This window comes from Meriones unguiculatus, chromosome 7, assembly GCF_030254825.1.
Source record: "Meriones unguiculatus strain TT.TT164.6M chromosome 7, Bangor_MerUng_6.1, whole genome shotgun sequence".
In the NCBI taxonomy this organism is placed as follows: Eukaryota; Metazoa; Chordata; class Mammalia; order Rodentia; family Muridae; genus Meriones; species Meriones unguiculatus.
In genome coordinates, this window is record NC_083355.1 from 120,616,365 (window position 1) to 120,640,731 (window position 24,367).

Consider the following 24,367-nt stretch of genomic DNA (forward strand, 5'->3'; position numbering starts at 1 on the left):
TGGCTATTCTTCCAGCAGACCCAGGTTTGATTCCCAGCACCCACAGAGCAAATTATAGTTACTCGTAACTCCAGTCTCAGGGGACCCAACACCTTCTGGCATCCACAGGCACCTATACATGAGGTACATAAACATAAGAGAAGACAAAAACACACAAAAACAAAACAAAACATTTTTTAAAGAGTGGTGCACGGTCAAGGAAGAAATACATACTGCAGAAATGGGCGACTCAGAAGAGATTCTCCACTTAGAAGCACATTGCTCCAGCATCACCTGTGTTCCAGCTCTGGAGCTGGCCATCTTTGTTTCCTAGGCGATAAGGCCACTGCTCAGTAATAAGTCAGGCTCCACAAGAAATGTAAGAATTGGAACTTGCCACCCCCACCCCCAGGGCTCGCTTTTCTGTTTTAAGCCTGGATTCCTAATCATTACCTATGTCCTCCAAATAGTTGGCAGTCCGTGATGACTTTCGGGCGACACTCGCCTCCTTCCCCAGAAGTGGCACACATGAGAAAATTAGCTTTTCCCTCACCTGACCCATTAGAAGGCTCGACTATCCAAGAAGGAGCTCATCCCTCGAACACGAAGAGTCATTGAAAGGAACCCTGACCTTCTGGAAACAGCATTTTCAACCCAGTTCAGTGTTCCCAAGTAGCAACTATTAGCTTGTAGATGCATCAGCTGTAAGGAGAGCCGGGAAGAGCCGGGAGGCGTCCTGTCCTGCCGATGCTGAGAGCTGGAGCACACCAACAGCTTGAGCGGAAAACGTTTGCACCACAGCAGAACAATGGGGACTCAGCAAGCACACTCGTTTTCCCTGGTGACACAACAGTGCCACTGCCCAGCGATGCGGCCAGCTGGTGAAGGAGGCATCTCCACCCAGAACCTCACCAGGTCTGCAGGGAAGGCCTGCCCTTCCAAAGCACTCTCCCCTGCCAGCAATGCCCCTCAGGTTCCTGCACCTGTATTTATTTTACAGTCATGAGGGCTGGTCAGCCTTGTGAAGGACACTGCTATTTCCATCCTTAGCAACAGGCCAGAGCCAGGGAAGGGGCTGCCTCTGAGCTCCCTGCTCTGCCCTCACCCTCCACCATCCTTCGGAGAAATACGCCTCTGTCAAGATGGCTCTGGAACACGGTTAGTCTTCCATGTTTCCATGGCAACTTGCTCCCAGTCCCCTCCTAAGGGACCTCTGGCCCCTTCTGAGGAACAGTGGACCCCTTACAATGGCACGGAATCTTTCTGATGTGGGAAATTGTGCTCATTAAGCGAGAGAAAGACTGGAAGCCTTTGAATCAAAGGAGGACATAAAGGATGGTCACAGAGCAGAGAGCTCTAGTTTTCCTTTTTGCTGTCCTCATATGGGTCAATACTATTTAAGGAAGTGAAAACAATTGGTGCCCGTTACAGTGCTTGACTAGACTCTAACACACTGCTCGGGTACGTGGTTACATAACTTCTTGAAATAGACCAGACTAGCAATCTAGTCCGTTCAGGCTTCTCCGAGAAGCATTTAGAAGAGCTGTAAATAGAAGCTTGCTAATTACCAGAACTAAACACACAACAAATGATCTTCCAGCGCTGTTCCAAAAGAAGTTAGTGTCTGTGGAAATGTCTGGATGAACAGATGGGAGAGGGTGCTGCCATGGTTTGGAATTCTCATCCCAACCTCTGGAAAGGCCTTGCCACTGCTCTGTAGCCCTCGTGGGAGGTGGGAGGACCCGAGGATCTTGGAGGCCAGTGGAAGAAAATGAGACCACTAGGAGCATGTCTGTGAAGGGGTACTGGGACCTCTGACCTATTTTTCTCCTCACCTACCATGAAGCAAACATGTCTGCTAGGCCATGTGTTCCCACGTATGGAACCATGGGCTACAACTGCTTTAACCAGAAATAAAACAGCCTGTTAAGTCACATGTCCCTGGTATTTTGTCACGACAACAGGAAGCTGAATAACACAAGCTCCTGAGTGTTCAAGAAAGAATTAGGAAATGGCTCTTGTGGGCCGGACAAGAATGGCCGCTCGAGGCTCCTATGTGTGAAAGCTTGATCTTCACTGTAGCTCTTTGGGGAGGCTTGGGTGGTCTATGCTCCCTGGCTGAGGAGGGAGGTCCCTGGGGTAGACGTCGAGGCTTTGGAAGGCGACGGCCATGTTCCGTCTGCCTCTTCTGGATTGGTGTGTGAGCTCCTGGCTGTCCCTGCCACCACGGCTTTGCTCTGCCATCATGAACTCTAACCCCGTGAAGCCAAACCCAGTTGGTTGCTTTCTTTTATATGTTGTCTTGGTCATGTTTTGTCACAGTGAACTTGAATGCCATATGAAAGCAAGTGAGCATCAGAAAGGCAGAGCCACCACCTCAGCTACCCTAGGATGAGAGCCAAAAACCAAACAGCAGAAACCACAGGCAGGTCCAGAGCCATCTGACACAGACACAGAGTTCATTCCAAGGAGAACAAGGAGAATTTGCTCTTAAAGTTTTGCCAGTGGTAACCTACCCCTTCCTCACAGAAACAATAAGGATTATTGTGTTGTTCCTTATTTTTAAAACCTAACTCTGGTGTTTTGTTACCACACATAAAACAACAGGAACTCCATAGTCCTATGGTAATAAAACCTCTTTTTGTTATGTATTTTTGTTGTTGTTGTTTTGTTTTTGTTTTGCAAGGCCGAGTTTTTCTGTGCCCTGCCTATCCTGGAACTCTCTTTAGAGCAGGCTGGCCTTGAACTCACAGAGATTCTCCTGCCTCTGTCTCCCGAGTTAGTGCCAGGATTAAAGGCATGCGCCATCTCATTTTGCAAAACGATTTTATTTTTAATTATTTGTGTGTTTCTGTGTAGAGGAAGGTCCAGGTGGGCACAGGTGTCTGGAGAGGCCAGGAGAGAGTGTCAGGTCCTCTGGAACTCAGAGCTGTTCTGTGCTGCCTGACTTGGGAGCTGGAAACTGAAGCCAGGTCTTTGGCTGTTCGAACAATCCATGCTTTGAACCTCTGAGCCAGCTCTTCAGGTCTTGTTTTATCATTTTTTATAGCTTGTTTGAAGCAAAACCCAAGTAACTTCATCACATCACACATGGCTGATATCTCCCTGTTTTACTATATTTATAGAATCATTTTATTTTAAGTAGAAAAATTATGTTATGAAATATATGACGTGTTTTTGTTACATTTATTTAGGGTGTGTGCAGGTGTGTTGTGTGAGTGTACACTCATGCACATACATGCAGCAATGTGCGTGTGCAAGGCCAGACAACTTGTTGGAGTTGGTTCTTTTGTTCAGACACATGAGATACAGAGATTGGTCTCAGTTGGTCCATCAGCTAGTGCCTTTAACCCTGAGCCACCCAGTGCCCCAGTGAAATGCTCTAACCCACTTTTGCATGGATTCAGGCAAGCTTGAGTCCCCACCTTACAGACTCAAGAGCCACAGATGCTCTGAACATACATCTGGTGAGCTAAAATGTTACTGATAAAAATTAAGATTAACTTATGATTTATGCAGGAGGAAAACAACAACAACGGTAGTAAAGTGAATCCCAGAGTGAAATCACAGGATTTATGCCCTGCTGAAGTTCATGGCCACACTCATTGAGAGATCTGGGGCAAATCACAATAGCTTAGTATTTCGGTCTGTGCAAGGGAGGAGTGTCATCTCAGCCCCGTTCACAGGGCTGTTATGATGATCCAGCCAGTCTACACTTAACACCTTCCCAAACCTCCAAAAGGAATAGCAGAATGTATGTACTGTTGGTATAACATTCTTCTGCAATGTATACACCTTACACTTGTTCATTCAAGTGCTGATTTCTCTCCCCCACTATCCCACTATCTGCTTTTAATCTGGACATTGCATTGTGATGTTTATTCTAAGCATCCCTGTTTCATGTTTGTATAAAACATGCCACCTCTTGTTCTCTAAGTTGTCAATTAAAACAACCAGCAAATGCTGAGCAATTGGAGAGAATAGGGTGGGACATCCCAGTCCAGAGGGAGGAAATGAGGATAGATGAACTGGACCTAAGATATGACTAAAGGCAAGTATAATGTGAGAAATCTGAGTGGGAGGAAGCTATGCAGGCTTGGAGATTTAGGATGGAGTAACCATTGCCCAGCATTGTGCTCTGCGTTAATTAAATAAATCCTAGTCTCTGTGTGGTAATTTGGGTATACAGCTGATTTAGGAATAACAGCTGGTTAACTAAAAAGTCAATAATAAATTTTAATATTCAACAACAAATAGCGTCCAACATATGGAAGAATTTACAGTAAGATAGCAAGAACTTATATAGAAAGTAAAACTGTAGAGCAATTTTTTAGTTCTGTTCCTCAAAAACAAAGCAAAGGCAGTTCCTAAACTAGGCGCTCACAGATTGCTGATTAGACAGACCCCTGCAGAGCATCAAGGCCTCCAGCAGGCTGCAGAAAAACAAAAACTGATACATACAAACCCTAGAGAGGCAATTTCTTTAGGTAGAGAAAAAAAATCGCTCTTTAGCAAAGCCAGGCTTTGCTAGCCAGGGCAGAAAAACACGAGGAGTTGGGTTTGAAAGCTGAACTCTTTAGAATCAAGTAGATGTTAATTGGCCCTGGTTTCCTGAACGTGGGACTTTGTATATAGCGGTTTGGGACCTAGAGGGTAAAAAACTACAGACCCCAGAATTAGCCTAAGGGGCCTACCATTACCCACCTTCAGGGAATTGGGCATTAGTTCTCAAATGCTTACTTAGAAAGATGAGGACAAAAATTCAGGAACTGTTAAACCTTTCATCATTAAAGGTTGCCTGTTAATTTATGGGGGAAAGAAACTGGCATATAAGGGACACAGAGGGATTTTGAAAATGCTGCACACATCCTGGAATAGTCACTGCATAGATGAGACTGATAAACATTTTGTATTCAGATGCCAAAGTAAACTAATTGCAAAGTTGATTTACTTTTCATTAAGTTCTGTAGAGCTGCTGTTTTAATGTATTTGGGTTTTTCTGGTCCATCCAAAGAGTAAATGTAGATCAGGCTACTGAACTGCAGTATAAATACATTGTTTCTTCTGAAGTAAAACTGAGCAATAGCTTGTTAGCAATGACCACCTTGCAGCTATGCAACTTTGAAAAGTCCAGATTTGCAGGTCTCTGTGCTGGGGCTAAAGTGACGCTGTCCTACTTCATTGTACTATGCATTTCCAGGCAGTTTCCCATGTTTGGGTAAAATGTTTAGCAAGTTGTAAACGTAAAACCTTATGAAAAGGGTGAAATAAACACTTCTACAGTGGGACTTGGAGTAATTTGAGGGACGTTTTATATACTTTTAAAAATCAGAATCTGATTAGGATGCCAGATTTCTAGCAACTTGTATCTTTAGTTTTCCAGATAATCTGAAAGTTAGCATTTCATAAATGATTTTTTAAGCAAATATAAAAATTTTGTTAATTGTAATTTATTAATGTGTTGTTACTGTAACTGAAAATGTTGTGGATACTTTTAAATTCAGTCTCTGTAGAAAGAACTGTAATAAGCAGAATTATGTAAAGAGATTGTTGTCCCACAGACTAGACATACAAACAGTTAACAAAATCTCAGTTTCACTTTGCCTTCAGCACAAAATATGGCGCATTGTACCTGTTCAAGAGCAGAACTGCTCTCAGGCTTTATGGAAGTGAAAGGGTTAGGCTAACTTTGTAACCTATATGTCTTCTAAAGCCTATAGTTTTGAGTTTTAGGTCCAGGTTAAGCTAAAGCCTCTTAGTACCTTTCCAGAGAGTGAAGGAATGTGACCCTATCTGTGAGGACAGATATAAAAAAAGGGCAAACAAGCAATGACCTTCACTCAGCAAAAGAAGGACCAGACCCTTGTCTTTGAGATAGCGTTTCTTAGCAACGAACCTAGACTCCTTCTGAGTAGCTTTTGACCTCCAGCCAAAAGTCTGTAGCCCCTAATCTTCAAGGATGAGCTAACCACCCCCATCTTAAATTGCAGCTGCATTCACACTTGGCAGGACTGGCCAACCTTGAGCACCTAAGACTAACCAATTATCTTACTTTATAGCTTCCTCATCCAATCCTAAGTTGCCGAAACTACAACTTCAAATTTCCCGCAATTTTTCTTTTAAAAACCTAAAGGCCTTTGTCTCCTGGTGCCACTCTTTGCTGACCGGCAGGGGTGACCCCATTGTGCAATGGTTAATAAACTTCTTGCTTTTGCAACGAGTCTTGGTCTGGGGGAGTTTCTGAGAAGGGCGCGATCTTGAACTCCTGAGCTGTGGGACCCCAGGTCTTACATTTTTGGTGCGTTGGCCGGGAAAGGGCGTGCCCCTTCCCCAACCCTCATCAGACTGAACTCGGAGGTCGAGCTCGGAACAGGTTAGTCTGTTTCTGTCTTACCAATCTGTTTCTTGTCAGAGATGGCTGCCATGAGGCAGCCTCTCAATTAGATTTCTGTGGTACCAATCTGTTTCAGTTTAGGCGCCTATCTGGACCTTTTTGGTCATCTGATCAGTCATTGCGATTGACAGACGTGTCAGAATATTGCTTGACTGGGAACTGGGGGACACCCCAGTTTCCATTTGGGAGGTTGGATCTGAGACGGTCCTCCTCCCGTCTGATTTTCGTAGAGAACGACCGCCACCAGGCAGCCGTTCTATCAGAGCACTGTGGTACCACTCACAAGGGAGTCCTTGTTTGATTACTTGCCTGATTCTTTGTGTTTCTGTTGTTGTTGCCTCTCTGACTCTTTTGACAGGGAGATGGTCTAGCTCGAGAGCATCTGTAGAAGGGGTTCGAGTTCCCTGAGTGGTTCGAGGCCACTTGCCTGGAACGGTTTCATTAAGGCAGACAGACATATCATTAATGCCAAGTCCATGGGACATCCTGCAGGACACTCAGCTTGCCCCTTTCTGTGAACAGGGAGGAGCAGAGAGATTCTGCTCCCCCAGCAATTTAAATCCTGTGTTTCTCATGTATGTATGTATTTTTCTGTGTCTGTTTTTTTGTAGACTTGGACTGATAAAAATTCGGACAGAGGATAGTTAAAATTAGAACTAGTTCTTGGCCCAGGAGTGCACATGGCTGCATGGCAGGACACCAAGCAATGTGCTCTCCCTCCCGAGGGAGCCAAGGAGGGAATGCTTTCGGGTGGCTGGGGAGACATGTGGAGCTGGGGCTGGAGCTTGGGCAGGCGGTGCTCAGGCACTTGAAGGTCTGTGAAATAACAATGCACACCCAGCAGGGCATGGGCTTGATGCAGCCCCTTGTTGCGATGGATGGACAGCCAAAGAGCATGGGCGAGGGGAGAGGCCCAGCCAGGAAGCAGGTTCAGGACCTGTGGGGGAGGTAAGCTAGAGTAAAGCTCACATGGGAGCCAAGGGAGCAGGCAAGGCTCATGGGCTTGCTGGGTGGAAGTCCTTAGACATGGCTAGGCGGGGATTGGCACCATAGCTGCTCCATGACAGGAGCTGCTCTGGCTGCCGAGTGAGGAAAAACTCCTCCCCCTGCCTTCTTGCCAGCTCAGCAGGGAAGTGAGCAGCAGGAGCTCACCACGCCCTCTTGCTCCTCTCTTCCCTCCTCCCACCTAGGGGGCAGCAAACTGTATCTGTCAATTTTTATTTTTTGGAAGTTGCTAACATGGACTTCCTATTTACTCTAATAACTAATTTTATTCCTTCTCAAGTCTCTGATGGGGTTGAAGACCAAATAGTCATAGTGCCACAATTAAACTTAGGTGATTTAGAAGTTAGGAAATCCTTTCATATAGATAATACCAATAAAGATAAAAGTTAATTTAGGTCTAGAACTCTAAACTTGTCAAGATAGATAGTATAATCAGATACTTTCTCCTAAGTTGCTAAATATACATAGACTGGACATTGCACATGTAGATTTTATGTAATAGTTTTCATAATTTCATAATTATTATTATATTAAAAGAAAAGAAGCTTTATGAGTCTTTGGTCATAAACGAAAAAGGAGGAACTGAGGTAACCATTCCATTGGACCTGAGATGGTCACATGCTTGTAAGTCATGCTGGCTCGCTATTGTTGTTTTCAGCAGACGCCTCCTGTTTTGCTTGGGTAAGCCTCCTGTTTTGCCTAGTTAAGCCTCCTGTTTGGCTTGGTTAAGCCTCCTGTTTTGCCTAGTTAAGCCTCCTGTTTGGCTTGGTTAAGCCTCCTGTTTTGCCTAGTTAAGCCTCCTGTTTTGCCTAGTTAAGCCTCCTGTTTTGCCTAGTTAAGCCTCCTGTTTTGCTTGGTTAAGTTTCCTGTTTTGCTTGGCTATGTTTACTTGGAAAGTCCCTTGTGGTTTACCTATGTAAGTGGCTTACTCTGTAATAAAGTTGTCGCCTTGATCAGAGCACTGTCTTGGTGTCACTCCTTCACGTTCTCTGTCTTTTAATTCCCAGACCCTTGTGCAGGCAGTTGCTAATGGTGGTTGTGGGAGACTACAGTGTGTCTGCAAGCATATCCATTGTAATTCTACAATATTTTAGACATTATGACATGAAACCTGTTACAGGGATAACTTATAATCCTACAGATCAAACCATTATGAAAATATCTAACAGTAATTTTAAAAAGATGGTCATAAAACCGAAAGGAAATATATCTCCCCAAAATAGTTAAAATAACGATTTATCAATCTTAAAATCTTTAAATGAGGTAAGTAGCACACCTGCTAAGACACAGTGGAATTTAGAAAGGACTGCTGAATTAGAGCAGCATGTAAAGGTCCTAATTCCAAAATGGAGAACAGGGAATGTGTTATGCTGTGGAAGAGGTTTTGCATATGTTCATACAGGAGAAGAGAAATTATGGGTTCCATCGAAACTAATAAAAATCAGAAATGACAGAAGAGGAACACCAGAAGGTCTTGGCCATACACAAGAAGAGAATAATCAAGAAGAACAAACAAAACAGTAATATAAATTGCTAAACCCTTTGCATGGGAACAACTCTGAAACTGACTGAGACATAAAAGCTGTCTCCAGCCAGAACTTCAATATTACATGGCCAATAAATCCTTGGCTACAATATCCTCAAAATTTATCATGCCATTCTTTTAATTAGCATAGATAAAATAATTTTACAGTCTAGTTTCATCCTGCACATCTCATACATTTATAATTTTAGGACTGTATAATGCTTGTGAGAAATTATATGTTTGCAGAACAAAAGGACCAGCCACTAGCGACACTGGATCAAACCTGACAAAATTAATCTTTCCAGCATGCTGAGACATTGACACATCTGTTCCAGCATTTTGCATGTTCCAGCATTCTGCTCATTCCTGCCTCAACTGCTTCAATTGCTACCAAGAGAGCTTTGAAGAAAGCTACTAATCTTAATTGGTCCAGCATTTTAGACTGTTCCAAACAGGACTTCTAGTAAGCCTGAAATTTCCCAACATTGAAAGACTGGACCAGAAATGTTAATGTTTGATTAATTTATCATTTTTCCCAATTTCCTTTTGTCCCCCTAACAGAATCTCTGCCTGTCCAAAAAAATCAGCTAGAAAAATTTCATGAGAGTGATGTCCAATTTCCTTTAAGGGGGGTTGGGTAGGTTTTGGTTATTTTCTATGGCTATGAATTTTTATTGTCATTGGGAGATGGTTATAAATTATTAATGGTATTATTCAGACAGACTACAAGTTTAGACTCAGGTATTTCTCTCTTTTCCTTTTTCTTTTCTCTATCTTTTCTTAGATAAGGAGAAATGGGGTTGAAAAGAAAGAAAGGGGAATACAGGGATATCTTATAGGAATAATAAGACAAAAGGTAGATTATTGAATCTACTCAATTTAAGGCTTTATTTGTTACTCTCAAATAAGGTTGTTTTTAACTCTAGTATAGGATTTTTATATTGATGCAAAAGTAAGTCTGTTTTTAATATATTGGTAAATTTTAATATATTGACACAAATTCAAAGTTGCTTCCAGTACTTTTAAACTGCTATTACAAACTGTTTAGGGTATTAGGTAATGCAAGTTAATTGCTAGTTAATCAACTCATAATTATGTCAGACACTATTCTAATTTATCACAGGAGTATACATCTTAGGTTTAACAGATAGATATGATTTTGTAGACAGGTTGATTACATAAAGATAGGTAAGTCTTCAAAAACATCAGAGACCTACAGAATATGGCATTTTAAAATGTCTTTATTATTTTAAAGATTATTTGACGAGACAAGTTATCTCCTGGCAGCACCCTGCCTACATCAAAGAAGATGATGAGCATCAAAGAACCTCCATATGGAGATGGCTTCAAATGTGGCAAATGAGCCATCTAGGCAAAATGAAAACGCCCTCGTTTCATGACAGACAGAATTCTGCCAAAAATGGGCAAGCTTAAATGCAGGACAAGTCGACTGCCAAACTCTGCCAAGACAGGGTAAGCAAGTCCTAAATAGTTCCTGCTTTGAAAGGGTTAGACTAACTTTCTAACCTCTATGTCTTCTAAAGCCTATCGTTTTGAGTTTTAGATTCAGGTTAAGCTGAAGCCTCCTAGTACCTTTCCAGAGAACAGAGAAATGTGACCCTATCTGTGAGGACAGATAGAAAAAAAGTGAGCAAGCAATGACCTTCACTCAGCAAAAAGAACAGTCAGACCCTTGTCTTCAAGATAGTGTTTCTTAGCAACCAACCCAGACTGCCTCAATCCTTCTTCTGAGTAGCTCCTGACTGCCAGCCAAAGGATGAGCTAACCACCCCCACCTTCAATTGCAGCTGCATCCACACTTGGCATGACTGGCCAAGCTTGAGCACTGGCAGGGGTGACCCCATTGTGCAATGGTTAATAAACCTCTTGCTTTTGCAACGAGTCCATGGTCTGTGGGAGTTTCTGGGAAGGGCGCAATCTTGAACTCCTGAGCTGTGAGACCCCAGGTCTTACAGCTTCACATATATGTCTGTCTAATATTCTGAGCCAGAAGGCTGAAGATGATGCTCCAACGTTATAAAGAGTTATGGTGACTGTTCAGGCAGCAAACTGTCCCTGTCAAGTTTTTATTTTTGGAAGCTGCTAACATGCACTTCCTATTTACTCCAGTAACTAATTTTATTCCTTCTCAAGGCTCTGGTGGGGTTGAAGAGCAAACAGTTATAGTGCCACAATTAAGCCTAAGTTGTTTACAATTTAAGAAAACATTTTCATATAGGTAATACCAATAAGGACAAAAGTTAACTGAGGTATAGAACTCTACACGTGTCAAAATGGGACAATCAGATACTTTCTCCTAAGTTGCTAAATACACATGGACTGGACATTACACATGTAAATCTTACCTAATAGTTTTCATAACTATTTTATAAAATTATTACTGTATTAAAGGAAAAGGAGTTTTTATTGGACTTAAAGGGGGAAATCGTGGTATAATGTTCTTTTGAAATGTATATAATTTATCCTTGTTCATTCAAATGCTGATTTCTCTACCCCACTATCTGGTTTCAATTCAGACATTGCATTGTGATGCTTATTCTAAGTATAACCTGTCTCATGTTTGTGTAAACATGCCATCATTTCTTTTCTGTATTGTTAATAAAACAACCAGACACAATGCTGAGCAAAGGAGAGAATAGGGTGGGACATCCTGGTCTGGAGGGGAGGAGAAAGATGCCTGTGGGAGGAGAGGAGGGCAGAGATCAGCAGGAGAGGACCTGGAACCACGGGGAGAGATGAACCGGACCTACAATATGACTAAAAGCAAGTATAATGTGGGAAATCTGAATGGGAGGAAGCTATGTGGGCTTGGAGTTTTAAGATGGAGTAACTATTGCCCAGCATTGTGCTCTAGGTTAACAAAATACATCCTAGTCTCTGTGTGGTGATTTGGGTATACAGCTGGTTTAGGGATAATGGTTGTTTAACTAAAAAATCAATAATTATTAATATTCAACAACAAGGTCCAGAAAGGCCAGCACCCTTAGAAACATTTAAAGGTTACATACATAGTAAAAAATAATCTGAAAAACTCTTATCAGAATTTCTTTCTCAGCAGATTATGTTTTAAATGTCTTACCAGAGATGGATTCATGAATTCTTCTAGATATACTCGGCATAGTTTCCGATCCCAGGTGTCTGTGATGTGGCCCCCATACATGATCTCCCCAAAGAGGTACCGAAGGTCTTCCCATGGGACCTGGGAGGGACAGACAAAACGTAGACAAAAGCAACTTGGTGAGAAAGCGTTGCTTCCGGGCACCATTTCCAGTTGGTCCATCATTTTGGGTAAGATGGCAGGAACTTGAAGCACCTGGCCACGTCATATCCCCAACTGAGAGCAGAGGTGTTTGCTATGGCTGTGCCGGTGCTTTCTCTACTGTCTACAGTCTAGTCTAGAGCCCGGCCCAGGAACAGGGTTGCCGCCCACGTGCAGGACACGTCTTCCCAGGTCAGTTAGCCCAAGTGTGGTAATTCTCCCCAGACACACTCATAGGCCACGTTAATCTAAGCAGCTCTTCACAGAGATGCCTGGCCCATGCGATTGTTCATTGTGTCAATTGTGTAACCATCACACCACACAAATTCTCACTCCCCGGCCTAGAATATCTGCACTAGCTTGGCTGGTCAGGGGTACAAGCCCCTCTATCCCCACAGCCCTACTCAGCCTAGTCAGCCAGGGCTAAAAGCAGTGCGGACACTTCTGAGATTTTGTGCAGGACTTCGTGGGAGAATTGTTTTCAGTGTATTCTGATAAACTGGACAAAAGCGCAGCAGCACCACAATTCACTGCAGGTTTTAGGGGAAAGGAGTCATCGTTGGAATAGGCTGTCCAGGACAGCTGTACACTGGAATCTAATCCAGAACTCCTGACACGTTTCCCAGCACCTCCAAGTCTTACCTATCTGCTTCACCTGTTACTGCTGTAGTGAAACACCGACCAAAACCAGCTAGGGGGACAGATGGGGTTTAGTGAGCCCACAGGCTACAGTCCATCATGGAGGGAAGCCAGGGCAGGAGAGGCAGAAGCCATGCAGGAGGCTGCTTGCTGGCTCCCCGCTGAGGGGCGGCTCTACCCACAGCAGGCTGGACCTGCCTCCATCAGTCTCCCGTCAGGAGGACGCTGTCCAGAGTACCCACCATCCACCCTGATGAGCGGAAGGAGGCAGCTCCTCAGCTGAGGAGCTCTTCTCAGGTGTGTCCAGGTGACACCCCTCCCAGGACCATCAGCTCATCTGAAGCCTTTATTTTTCGACTCGGGAAAAGAGAATGTCAGGTGGACAACTATGTTTAATTTCTGTCGCTTTCTCAAAGCCTGGGGAACAGATCCCTGCTCCTGACCGCCTCGGGTTGATCTGCGGCTGGACCGGGCACGGGACTGCTCCGAGGCGGTAGCCGTGACACAAGGTTCTATTCCAGAGAGCAGCCTGTCTCCTTCGCTGCTTCGCGGGGTTCACACATCTCCCCGCTCCCCCTTTGCTGCCTCTGGGTTTGCAAAACATGCCAGTGTGCGAGGAAGCCTTCCCAGACAGGAGCCTTGACACCCTCGGCGGCAGCCCACTCCTCCAACAGTCCACACCAAACTGTAATTACAGCCTCCCCGTGGCGTGGCGTGGCGTGGCGTGGCGTGGCAGAACAGCGCAAGTCAAACTGTGAGGCTGTCTCAGTGTGCTTGCTACTCGTGCACAGGAATTTGAAAAAATGAACCTAAAATGTGTCTCTCTCTGAAGCTGGTTCGGTGTGAATGAGAAATGAGAGAAGTTGCAAGACTGCCGGGCACTCTCCTCTGCACACACCTTCGGTGGAGCAGAAGCGATAGAAACAGATGCACCTCAGTTCCCACCGGGTGAGTTAACGCCCCACAGGTGGTCAGTACACTTCCCTCACAGCTTTAGTCAGCTAGGCCTGCTCTCTTCCATTATTATTCTCTCTCCTAAGCCTAATCTTCGTTTTCTAAAAGCCTGTGTCTGGAGTGAGTTGTACACGGGTGTGGTGCAGGTGCAGAAGTGTGCACGTGTGCACACAGAGAGGAGGAAGGCACAGGCCATCTCCCCGCCTCCCCTCTACGTGTGTTACCTGCAGAGCTCCACCCACTGAGGACGGCCTCCCTGGACCCAGCTTCATGGACAGCTACAGAGACAGCAGTGTACTGGCCTAGCACATGTGGAGCCTGAAATTCAGCCTCTAGTACCGAAAAATAAAATACACACAGAAACAAGACAAACAGGGAAACAAGGAAAAGGATAGGGTCTGCTGATCACAAACCATATAAACCCATTGACTTTGAAAAACACATCAGAATCTGTCCCTACAGAGAAAGAGCCCACGGTATGTGCTATGTGAGTCTCCTGTCACAGCAGGCAGGCGGCCACCAAACCCTGAGAGAGCAGTGTGGAAAACCTGTGACAAAGGGGACCAAAAGGGCAGTAAACAAGGGCTTCCTCAGAAACGTGGGTAGGGAGCCCATGAAGGCCCCGGACGGGTGTGACAAACGTATCCACAGATGCACCTAATGGGAGAAGTTCCCCTTGTGGAAATGATGCTCCGTCCTCCTTAGGGAGGACATCCTCCTTCTCCTCTGCAACCCTGTCATTTGCTTGCAGAGTTTACACAACTGTTCCTGATGAGGCTTTCCAATTCCCATGTGCAAAATGTGTTTTAGCCCCTGGATACATTCATCCATCTACCTTTAACTTCAAATCAAGGTGAACGTTACCAAGAAAGTCACAGCAAGGTGGCGTCTCTAACAGCTAATGATGACATATGCGGGGAGTGTACCATTATTTACACATGTGACGCACTGTAAATTGCTTCCATCATCAGAACTAATTGTGGCGATTATTAATGCAGTGTTATGAACTGTCAGAACCGCTGTATGTAATTACATTTGTGCAAATGCTTCATTACCTGCCTAATGAATCTGGCATACACGCGCATGTAAACCACTGTTTTGGTTAACGTAATGAAGGACATTTTTTTTTTCTCTGATGTAGAACTGGTTTAACCTATCTTATGAAAACCTTTAATCTGGTTTATTTGCACACTTGGCCGAAAATGCTTGTGTGGTGCTGGCTATTTCCCTAGTAGCTTCAAAAAGGGAAGTGTGGTCCATTCTGCTGGCACCCAAAGGCTGACAGAGCCCTTGGAGGCCCCCAAGCAGAGCACTCACGGCAGAGCCCTTGGAGGTCTCCAAGCAGAGCACTCACGGCAGAGCCCTTGGAGGCCCCCAAGCAGAGCACTCACGGCAGAGCCCTTGGAGGCCCCCAAGCAGAGCACTCACGGTAGGGTTGGCCTCCAGGTAGTTGTAGAGGATGTGGGTGCAGATGGTGAGGTCTCCCGCACTGAAAGGATAGCTCCGGCCCCAGCCCTGGGGCCCGAACCTCAGTCTCCCTGCCACACACGCGTGGAAGTAGCACAGCGAAAACAGGATGCTCTTGAACTCCTGGTCCTTGGAGCACATCTCAAGTGTGTCCTGAGAGGAACGACAAGATGCGGCTGATTAACGTTCTGTCCAGTGGGTAAGGGCCCAGATTCCCATCACTCCTGTGGATGGCTTCAGAGTGATCAGCCATTTGCCCAAGATAAGTAGAGACCATTTGGCTTCTGCCCGGGGCTGAAGTAAGAGGAAGACTGCTTTCTTTTCTTTTTTTCTTCCTTCTTTCTTTCCTTCCTTCCCTTTCCTTTTTGAGACAGGGTCTCATGTACCTCAGGCTAGCAGGACCTCACTAGGCACAAGGCAGCTGTAGGCACAGCTGGCCTTGAACTCTGGACTGTCCCACCTCTGCCTCCCAAACGCTGGCATTACAGGCTGCTGTGCCTGGTTCGTGGGGTACAGGGATCAATCTCAGGCTCTTGTACACTCTCCTAGCTTCCCTAAGTGCTCTGGAAAATGGGGGCACTCATTTCCGGGTGCTAATGCTTCCAATTCCTTTCTCCTCCACAACAGCAGCCCCGGGTGAGATGGGAGGTGCCGTCAAGGACAGTGCTCCTTAGTGCCAGCTCCCCATCCCTCCCATGACAACTAGGATCACGCGTGCACATGGCCATGTACTGGAAGACCGTTCCCAAACCTTCTGAAGCCACAGTGCCACCTAACCACAGCTTGGCTGACAGATTTTGAGCAGAAGTGATTGTCATACTTTCCCTCCGGGTCATCTGCTTAAAAGGAAATGGCCTGTGGGCGGGAAACAATGGTTGCCAGACAACCCTGACATCGTCAAGTCAGCTGTAGTGGAGACGTAAGTCAGCCGCATGCGTGGATAGCATGTCAGACCAGCCCGATGTGCATGAGAGAGCACCTTGCCATCCTGTTGTAGTCACTAGACTCTGATTTGCTGCGCGCTCATTGTGTGCTACTGGTGTTTGAACCTAGAACCTCACTCAGAGGTTCAGAATTCAGCACTCAGCTCAGTCACCATCCCTGCTTCGATGTGCCACAGCGGTTAATCTGTACTTTAGTTAACCCAGGACACGTGGTCTTCCCTGAGCTGAGGAACAATTGTTATCAAGACGACTGAGTGGCATATGGAGCTCGGGGTGTGGACTGGACCTGTGGGATTTCTGTACATTAGAGGTCTGGGTCCTAGTAAGCCACACTGACAGGGCAGAGCAGCAAATACAGAGGAAGAAAACATCTGATCTATATCAGAAAAGTTCTTTAGCCATTCTCAAACCATCAGACAAGAAAAAGAAGTCAGGGATACTCTTTGAATGGGTGTGAGGGGACGGCGGTGCCCAGGCTGCACCTTGCTGCCTGCTTCTCCCGTCAGCCACAGCCAGTTCACGTTTAAAATGTCTCTAACCTTTGGCAACCCTGAGACAAGTCCATGTCTGGACTCCCAGCGGGCTTTGGGGTTGGGTGTACCGCTGTGGGCCATCCCCAGGGAAGGGTCCCGTTTCTGCTGATAATACTTGCCGCAGAACTAGCTTTGCTAAATGGTTTTATAATTGTCTGGCTACATGTAGTTCAGAGCCAAGAGATTCCCTAAATTGCTCTAAATTAGGCTATTTTTAGGTAATTCATGGGGGTAAGAGCTGTATGATGACCAAAAATAAAATTTTCCTTAAGTAAACATCAAATAAAAGGCAGGATGGTAAAAGAAGATAAACCATATAATTTTTTAATAAAAAATGTTAACTTTAAGTGTGTGGTATTTCTAAGAAACAAACTATATTTGAAATTTCATATCAGAACTATAAACTAACAAGATGCCACTTGCATTAATCACATAAAACCCAAGGTACTATATCCGCTACAATGATTCAATCTATTATCATATGTAACTGTGTTTTATCTTCAGTGTTAAAAAAAGGAGCCAGTGCCCATTGGGTTATGTTCTTCTGGCAAAAGTATTACGGGAAGAAAATGTGAACCAGGCATTTCAGACAGTGTGGTCCTGTCCACTCCATATTTTGAAACAGTTGTACATCAAGTGATGAGCAAGTAAGTATCAGAAAGCAGACCAACAGGCCGGGATGCAGCGCAGTTGGTGGAATGCTTGTCTGTCCTGCACAAAGGCCTGAATGTGGTGTCAGCACAGCACACACAGCATCATGGTGCAGCCTGTCATGCCAGCATGTGATTAGTGGAGGCAGCAAGAGGAGAAGTTCAACACTGCCTCAACCACACAGAAAGTTAAGGTAAGCCTACACAAAACCATGTCAAGAAGACAAAAGTAAACATAAAAAAAGGAGGACCAAACTGCACAATCAGGACCATGTAACACTCATGTACATATGTGCTCACACATGCAACCTCCCCCCCAAAAAACCCCTACAGATTTAAGGCACAGTGATTAACTTTGGCCTATGAAGTAAAAAGTTCTATTATATCCAGTCTCTTGCTATTTTCTTTTCAGATTTTGTAGTTTTCATTTTCTGTAGTTGTCTGTGGTCAACTAATAATAAAAGAAATAAATAGTTGTCATATTCTAAATTGCCTGTTATATTAGTGTTATGACTTCCATTTTACTATTGTTAATTGTGGTAAAATCGCAAGTTAAACTTTATCCTATGTGTGTACACATGTGTATATAGAAAAAACAATTTACGGAGAATTTGGTATTGCCTTGGTGTCCAGTCCTACTGGGCACGTTGGCACACGTGCTACACAGGAAAGCTGGGACTCAACATTACTCTGTGGATCACGTCTGTGCTGGGAAAAGACATGATCCCTCCATCACACTTCTTTCCTTCCTCTGTCAGCGGCATGGGTGTGGCTGCCACTCCTCCCGCCTCCTGTGAGCACGCTGAAGGCGATGCAGCCGGGAGGAGAAAGGTTGGCGACACTGCTGTGTGACACACACAAGCTTTGAAGGGTATGTTAATTACTTTTCATCACTGTGATGAAACATGATGACCAAGTCATCTTACAGAGAGCAGCATTTAGTTTAGCATACGGTTCCCAGGGCGTAAAAGTCCATCCTGTGCGAGTTACGACAGCGGGCATGAGCAGCAGCTAGGAGAAAACCTCTTCAGCTACCATCAGGAAACAGGAACAGAGCTCTCCCAGCAATGTGCACCTCCTCCAACTCCTGGGAAGGGCACCAGCAGCTGGGGACCAGGTGTGGTGCCTGTGAGGGTCGTTTTCTTTCCACCTCAAGGGACTTGCTTCGAGAGCTCGCATGAAGCACCCTGTTTAAGCCAGCGTTGTCTCAAGAGCACTTTCAAAATCACCAACTCTGCTCCTCACAAAAGGGAGCCCACGCGCAGCCACCCACGGGCACAGGACTACCCTCCAATGAGAGGATGCGTGCCAGTTAACAGGCAACGTCAGGTGACAGGCTGGATTCCCTCAAGGACAAGCCTCTGGAGAAGCCTGCGAATGCGCACGGGTTACCCACCAGAAACGTGGGCAGTTCTGACCAACAGGCTGGGCCCGGACTGAATCAAGAAGAGAAGCGCAGAGGGAGCGCTCCACTGCCTCGGGCGTCCTGACTGGACCATGACGTGACGCCTCCCGTTCTGCTGACATGCCTTCCCTGCCATGGAGGACAGCCTGACGCTGGAGCCCAGCACCTCTGCCAGGGCATCCTACACAGCAGCAGGAGAGGCAGCTAGAACACCGTGCCTTGTGTTCCAGGCAGAATGCCAGCCGGCACCTTTGCACATTACACTTCTGTAAAGGTTTCCTCAGTGTGGCTTGCTAAAATGGGCTGGAAGAGATTTGGTGAATAGTTAATTAAGTTGTTTTAGCTTCTTAGGGTCAATTAGGTTTTAGTTTTCAAGAGATCTTTCTCAATTACAAATATAGTAATTCTTTTTTAAAGTAATTAAAAATGTCCCTTTCAACTACTGTGTGTTGTTGTGCGGCCTGAGGTTGAAGAGCCGTATGTCCTTGAATAAGAGCGGGCATTCTTAACTAGGGAATTCACACAGGCTTTGGGAAACCTTTCCCTTCAGGATAGTCTGGGAATCTGCATCTCCCCGAGGTTGCATCCTGTGCTGGCTGGATTGGCATGGCCCCACAGACTCGTGTGTAAACGCTTGGCCGGTAGGGAGCACACTGTTAGGGGGTGTGGCCTGTTGGAGGAAGTGTCACTGTGGGCAGGCTTTGAGGTCTCCTATGCTCAAGTGGCACCCAGTGTGGCTCCCAGGCACTTCTGCTGCCTCCAGATCAAGATGGAGAGCTCTCAGCTCCTTCCCCAGCGCCGTGTCTGCCTGCATGCCGCCGTGCTCCCCGCCATGAGGACAATGGACTAAAACGCTGAACCGCAAGCCAGCCCCACTTCAATGCTCTCCTTTATAAGCGTTGCTGTGGTCGTGTGTCTCTTCACAGCAGTTAAACCCTAACAAAGACACGTTCTTTCCACCAAGAAGCCAAAGGATACCCAAGCAGAAATGTAGAAGTTCACGGAAGGTTGATTTTTGTATAAGGACAAGCGTCTCAGAGGGGTGTATCAAGTTGTGACTTCAGCGAACTCCTACTGCGCGTGCGCTTTTAGAAAGAACTTTAAAATTCTTATTGGCCATTCACAAATGGACAGACATTGTGAGATGATGCAAAAGACAGATATACACCTGCCACAGTGCACAGAAAGAGCAAATAACTAAGAGATTCAACAAGATGGCCAAATATTTACACTCTTCTTTATAATAGGCTGCACATTCCTTATTTAAGTAAATAATAATTGTATTCATCAACATTTTACTCTAGAGGTAGACATTCACTGTAATTCCTTCACCTCCCAACCCTGGTTCTCAGCCCTCCCTCCCTCTCTCCCTGCCTCTTTCCCTCCGTCCCTCTCACACCCTCCCTTTTCTTTCTGACCCAGCCCTGCAGCAAGGAACCCTAGCAGCAGGCTTCTGGGTAATGGATGGAGCCGCCCACCAGGGTCACCTTACAGTAAGCCCCAGCTGTTCAGAGGTTCCTGACAGGCATTTGGTTGTGGTGACCAGCCCCTACCACAGGATTCATCTCGGCTATAACATGGAAGCCAAGTCCACAGCTTCCTCGGTCACCGCCCTGCGCCATCACCACTGCCCTCAGCAGCTCCCTTCTGTGCCGAGACGCTGCCCAGGAGACACACGTTCCAGGAGCGGGGTCTCGGCGTTCCCGCGCTCACACTGCAGTTTCTGAACTTTAGGTGAGACATAGATGCACTCCTGGTCATTAAACAGCAGCAGGGAAAGTTTCTTCCAAGAGTAACACACATGGGGACAGAATGGGCAGAGGGAGGGCACCAGCAAAGGGGCCGGGGAGAGTAATGGGGAACGGGTATGACCAGTGTGTACTGTGTACATGCGCGAACGTGTCACAGTGAACCTGTTACTTTACCACCAACACATACCAAGTGAGAAAGAAAGGGAAGAAAAAGCAATGCCCATGAGCACATGTGGGCACATACATGTACATGGATAAACGTGCTTGTGTGCACGCACGCACGCGCACACACACACACACACACACACACACACACACACACACTTCACTTCATCTGCATAAGAGTCATGAATTGAGGGTCTGCAGCCTCTCCCGAAGACAACTCACACACACCCCTCATCTGCATAAGACTCAGGAGTTGAGAAAGCCCGCATCCTCTTGAGAAGGCAGCTCTGTTAGAGCAGCAGCTGCGCTCTTACCTGGTCAAAGTTGTGCAGAGCAGCGTGTAAGTTGGCCAGCATTCCTGTGGGCGGCTCGTTGGTGATCTTGATGGAATTCTCCAGGAGGCCCTGAGGGATGAAGTGCTCCTGTGGGGAGGGCGCCGCCTCAGCGCTCATGAACACTCTGTAGTCTCTGTGGCTGCCTCGGCTGAACTTCTCAAGCAGTTTCTCCAAAGTTCCCAGCCACTGGGCCACCAGATGGACATTCTGCAAGACACAGGCCGTTCCAGGATTTGACTTGAGTCCCAGCATCGGAACCTTTTCCTATATGTAGGTATGTTGACAGCCCAGAGAGCCATGATGTGTTTCTGGCCTTGAATTCAGAGAGACCTGTCTGCCTCTGCTTCCTCAGCGCTAGGGTTAACAGTGTGTGCCATCATGCCCCGCTTCTTCCTTTTTATGTAGGAAAATAAGAGTGAGCGCCTGGGTGGAGGGGACCGCTGGCCACATTGGACCCTGTGAAAGCCCTGTAGGGTGTGAAGCCCCCATCCAGGTGACAATTCCCAAAGGTGAGCCACCCCTCACTTCCAGGATAGAGCTCCCTATAGCTTCGCTGGCGTAGTTCATAATTAATGAAGACTCAGCTCTAACAGGCGGGATGGACCTGGTCCCTCACTTCATTTGCGCCTCCTCTATTCAGACTCCTCATTAGCATACGGACACAGAGAAGGAAAGAAAGGCTAGCTACACAGGAGCTATCACTCATTTCTGAGACACTGTGTCCCTCACATACTCCTACACCCCAGTGCAGTCAGTAAATTACCCCCTTCTCATGGGCGCATACATTCTTTCCTCTCTCTCAACATAGTTTTTTGCTTTCAGTTTCATGAATCACAAATTTGATGTTCCAGTGTCCTTTAATTTATTAGTGTGTATGTGTGGGCACATATACACACATACGTGTGTGTGTGTGTGTGCATCAGAGGTGATTGAAAGTTCACTCTTTCCCTTCCACGGTGGGTTGTAGGTATTATCAGCTTTGTACAGCAAGCTCTTTTACCAACTGAGCCACCTCACTGGCCCTGAAGAGGTTCTGATTGGGGATTAAAATATTGTACCTACATATATGTTATTATTTCCAAAAGGAAAAAAAAAAAAACAGCAAAAAGTATTACCAGTTACAACAACAGGAAGTCAGCTCAGAAGGGAAGAAGAGCACCAGTGTACTCTGAGGCCGGGGTGCAAAAGGCCTATGCCAGTCTGGTCACTTCGCATTCATCCCCGTGAAGCACTGGACAGGGGGCATTCTGGGCTACCTGTGGCCGCCCTACCTCAGGGACACTCCAGCCACTCCCACTGAGGAAGTAAGCGTGTGTTAAGGAAGAGAGGCAGCCTGGGACACTGGGTTAGCAGAGCCGGAACCTTAATCTACGAGGAGGAGTAGGAACTCAGCCTGTGCATGCTTGCTGCTTGCTTATCAGGACAGAACATGTCACTAAGTGTGCCACTCTACGTGTGAAGGTGAGAGACACAACAATGACTCACTATCTCGTTTATTCGCATACGCAGTCTAACTCGAAAATTTTGCATGAAACAAATGCAAGAATACTCTAGGCGAAGACTCTGAAGTTGGGGGCTGGAAGCCTGTGCAATGGTTAGGACCCTTGTGTCTTTACTGGCACCCACGTGCTCATGGGAAATGATTCTAAGGCTTGTTAGGTTCACTCACAAGTTGTTGAGTGTGTACATATAAGAAACATAGTTCCCACTCTGCTGCATTGGTAACTGCTTTCTTGATTGTGGACTCCAGGAAAATGCTGACAACAGTCTGATGGAGGTTGTGTTAACTTACAGTAACAATCATTTTAGATAGAAATTCGTTGATTGGCACACCCACACTGTATTGCAGATATAGATTAGTTGACATGCACATCCATATCGGATTAAATATAACTTACTATAAATCAGAAACAATGCAACAAATTCCTGTTACATGTGTCTAGTCTTCCTTCAGAGTCTTGCCTTTAATTCCCGTTATGTGGGTCTAGTCTTCCTTCAGAGTCTTGCCTTTTCTTTTATCGAATGAAGGGATTTTAAAACCAGAATGGCTGAAGGCTTGGCACGGGCTCTCCTCTCCAGCTCCTATTTGTGGGCAAGAGGCACGCTTGCCCAAACAGATTCTACTTTGTGTCTTCAGGTCTGGAATAGAAATCTCAAAGCAGGCCTATGATGTAACAAAGCCTTTCAAGATTTCTTTTTAGTGATAACCTGGCAGCTTGGATTTTAGTGGCTAACTAGAAGCTCACAGAGCATTCAGATGAGAGGAACCACTTACCTGAGCCACAGGCTTGAGGGCCACATCCTGGCTGCTCTGGCTGCAATCTGAGCTTTGGGATGCGTGAGGACTTGAGTAGACTGTGTCTACTCCAGACTTTGATGTGTCTGCCATGTCTGAGCAGCAGCTGTGCTTCTGAGAGCCAACCCCTTTACCGTTACCCAGTTGACTCTGAGCCTCACAAAGGGACCAAGCAAAGGTCTTAATCCATGCAGAGAGCATCACCAACCCGGGATGGTCCTTTCCTGCAGACAGAACTCTGCTGGTGTTTGCGGCAGCTTCTGCATGAATCCAGGCCATGTCAAACGAAATGTGCATCAAGTCTCTAAGCTGGAAACTACTAGACAGCCAGTGCAGTGCCTTTGGAAGAGAGTGGCACTAAGCAGTGACTCTGCCACTGCCACCTCAGTGGGCAAGAACTAAGATTCGGTCTCCTCACACCTACATGGAGAACATCACCACCTTAGAGCTTCGCCATAGTGACAGAATATTTTGTGACTTGCCCGCCCAAGAACCTTTGGCTGACAGCATCACACACCAAATATCCAGCACTTTTACAGCTAGAAGGGCTTGCTCGAGCTCCCTGGCCCCCCGAGCTCACCTATGCTCCAGGATCTCTGGCACTCTTACTAGAGTCTTGGGCCAAGAAGATCACCCCACAGGACTCTGGGCTATAGACTCTTGGACCTGTGTGTATCTGCTCTAGAAGGGGCTGGAGCGGCGGTCTATTCCAACTGCCTACTTTACCAACAAACAGAGGGTGCCATGACGACTTAGGGAACAAGTAGAATTGTGTGTGTGTGTTTGTGTGTGTTTGTGTGTGTGTGTTTGTGTGTGTGTGTGTATGTGTGTGTTTGTATGTTTGTGTGTGTTTGTGTGTGTGTCTGTGTGTGTGTGTGTATAATTTCTGCTGTTTGTGTATTGTGTATACATATTTCATATATATGTTTATGTGTGTCTGTGTGTGTGTGTGTGTAATCTCTGCTCTGTTTGTGTATTGTGTATACATATTTCATATATATGTTTGTCTGTGTGTGTGTGTGTGTCTGTGTGTGTGTAATCTCTG

General features: G+C 45.9%; 1 protein-coding gene across 1 annotated transcript in view; it reads right to left on the minus strand.

Moving 5' to 3' along the window:
* Window positions 1-24,367, minus strand: part of Dnah11 (dynein axonemal heavy chain 11) — a 266,833-nt gene that overhangs the window by 13,162 nt on the left and 229,304 nt on the right. Inside the window, exons 74-76 of the mRNA XM_060388295.1 lie at window positions 21,006-21,233; window positions 15,205-15,396; window positions 12,004-12,123 (exon numbers count right to left, since the gene is read on the minus strand). Coding sequence (XP_060244278.1) covers window positions 12,004-12,123; window positions 15,205-15,396; window positions 21,006-21,233 — 540 coding nt within the window. The remainder of the gene's footprint in view (window positions 1-12,003; window positions 12,124-15,204; window positions 15,397-21,005; window positions 21,234-24,367) is intronic.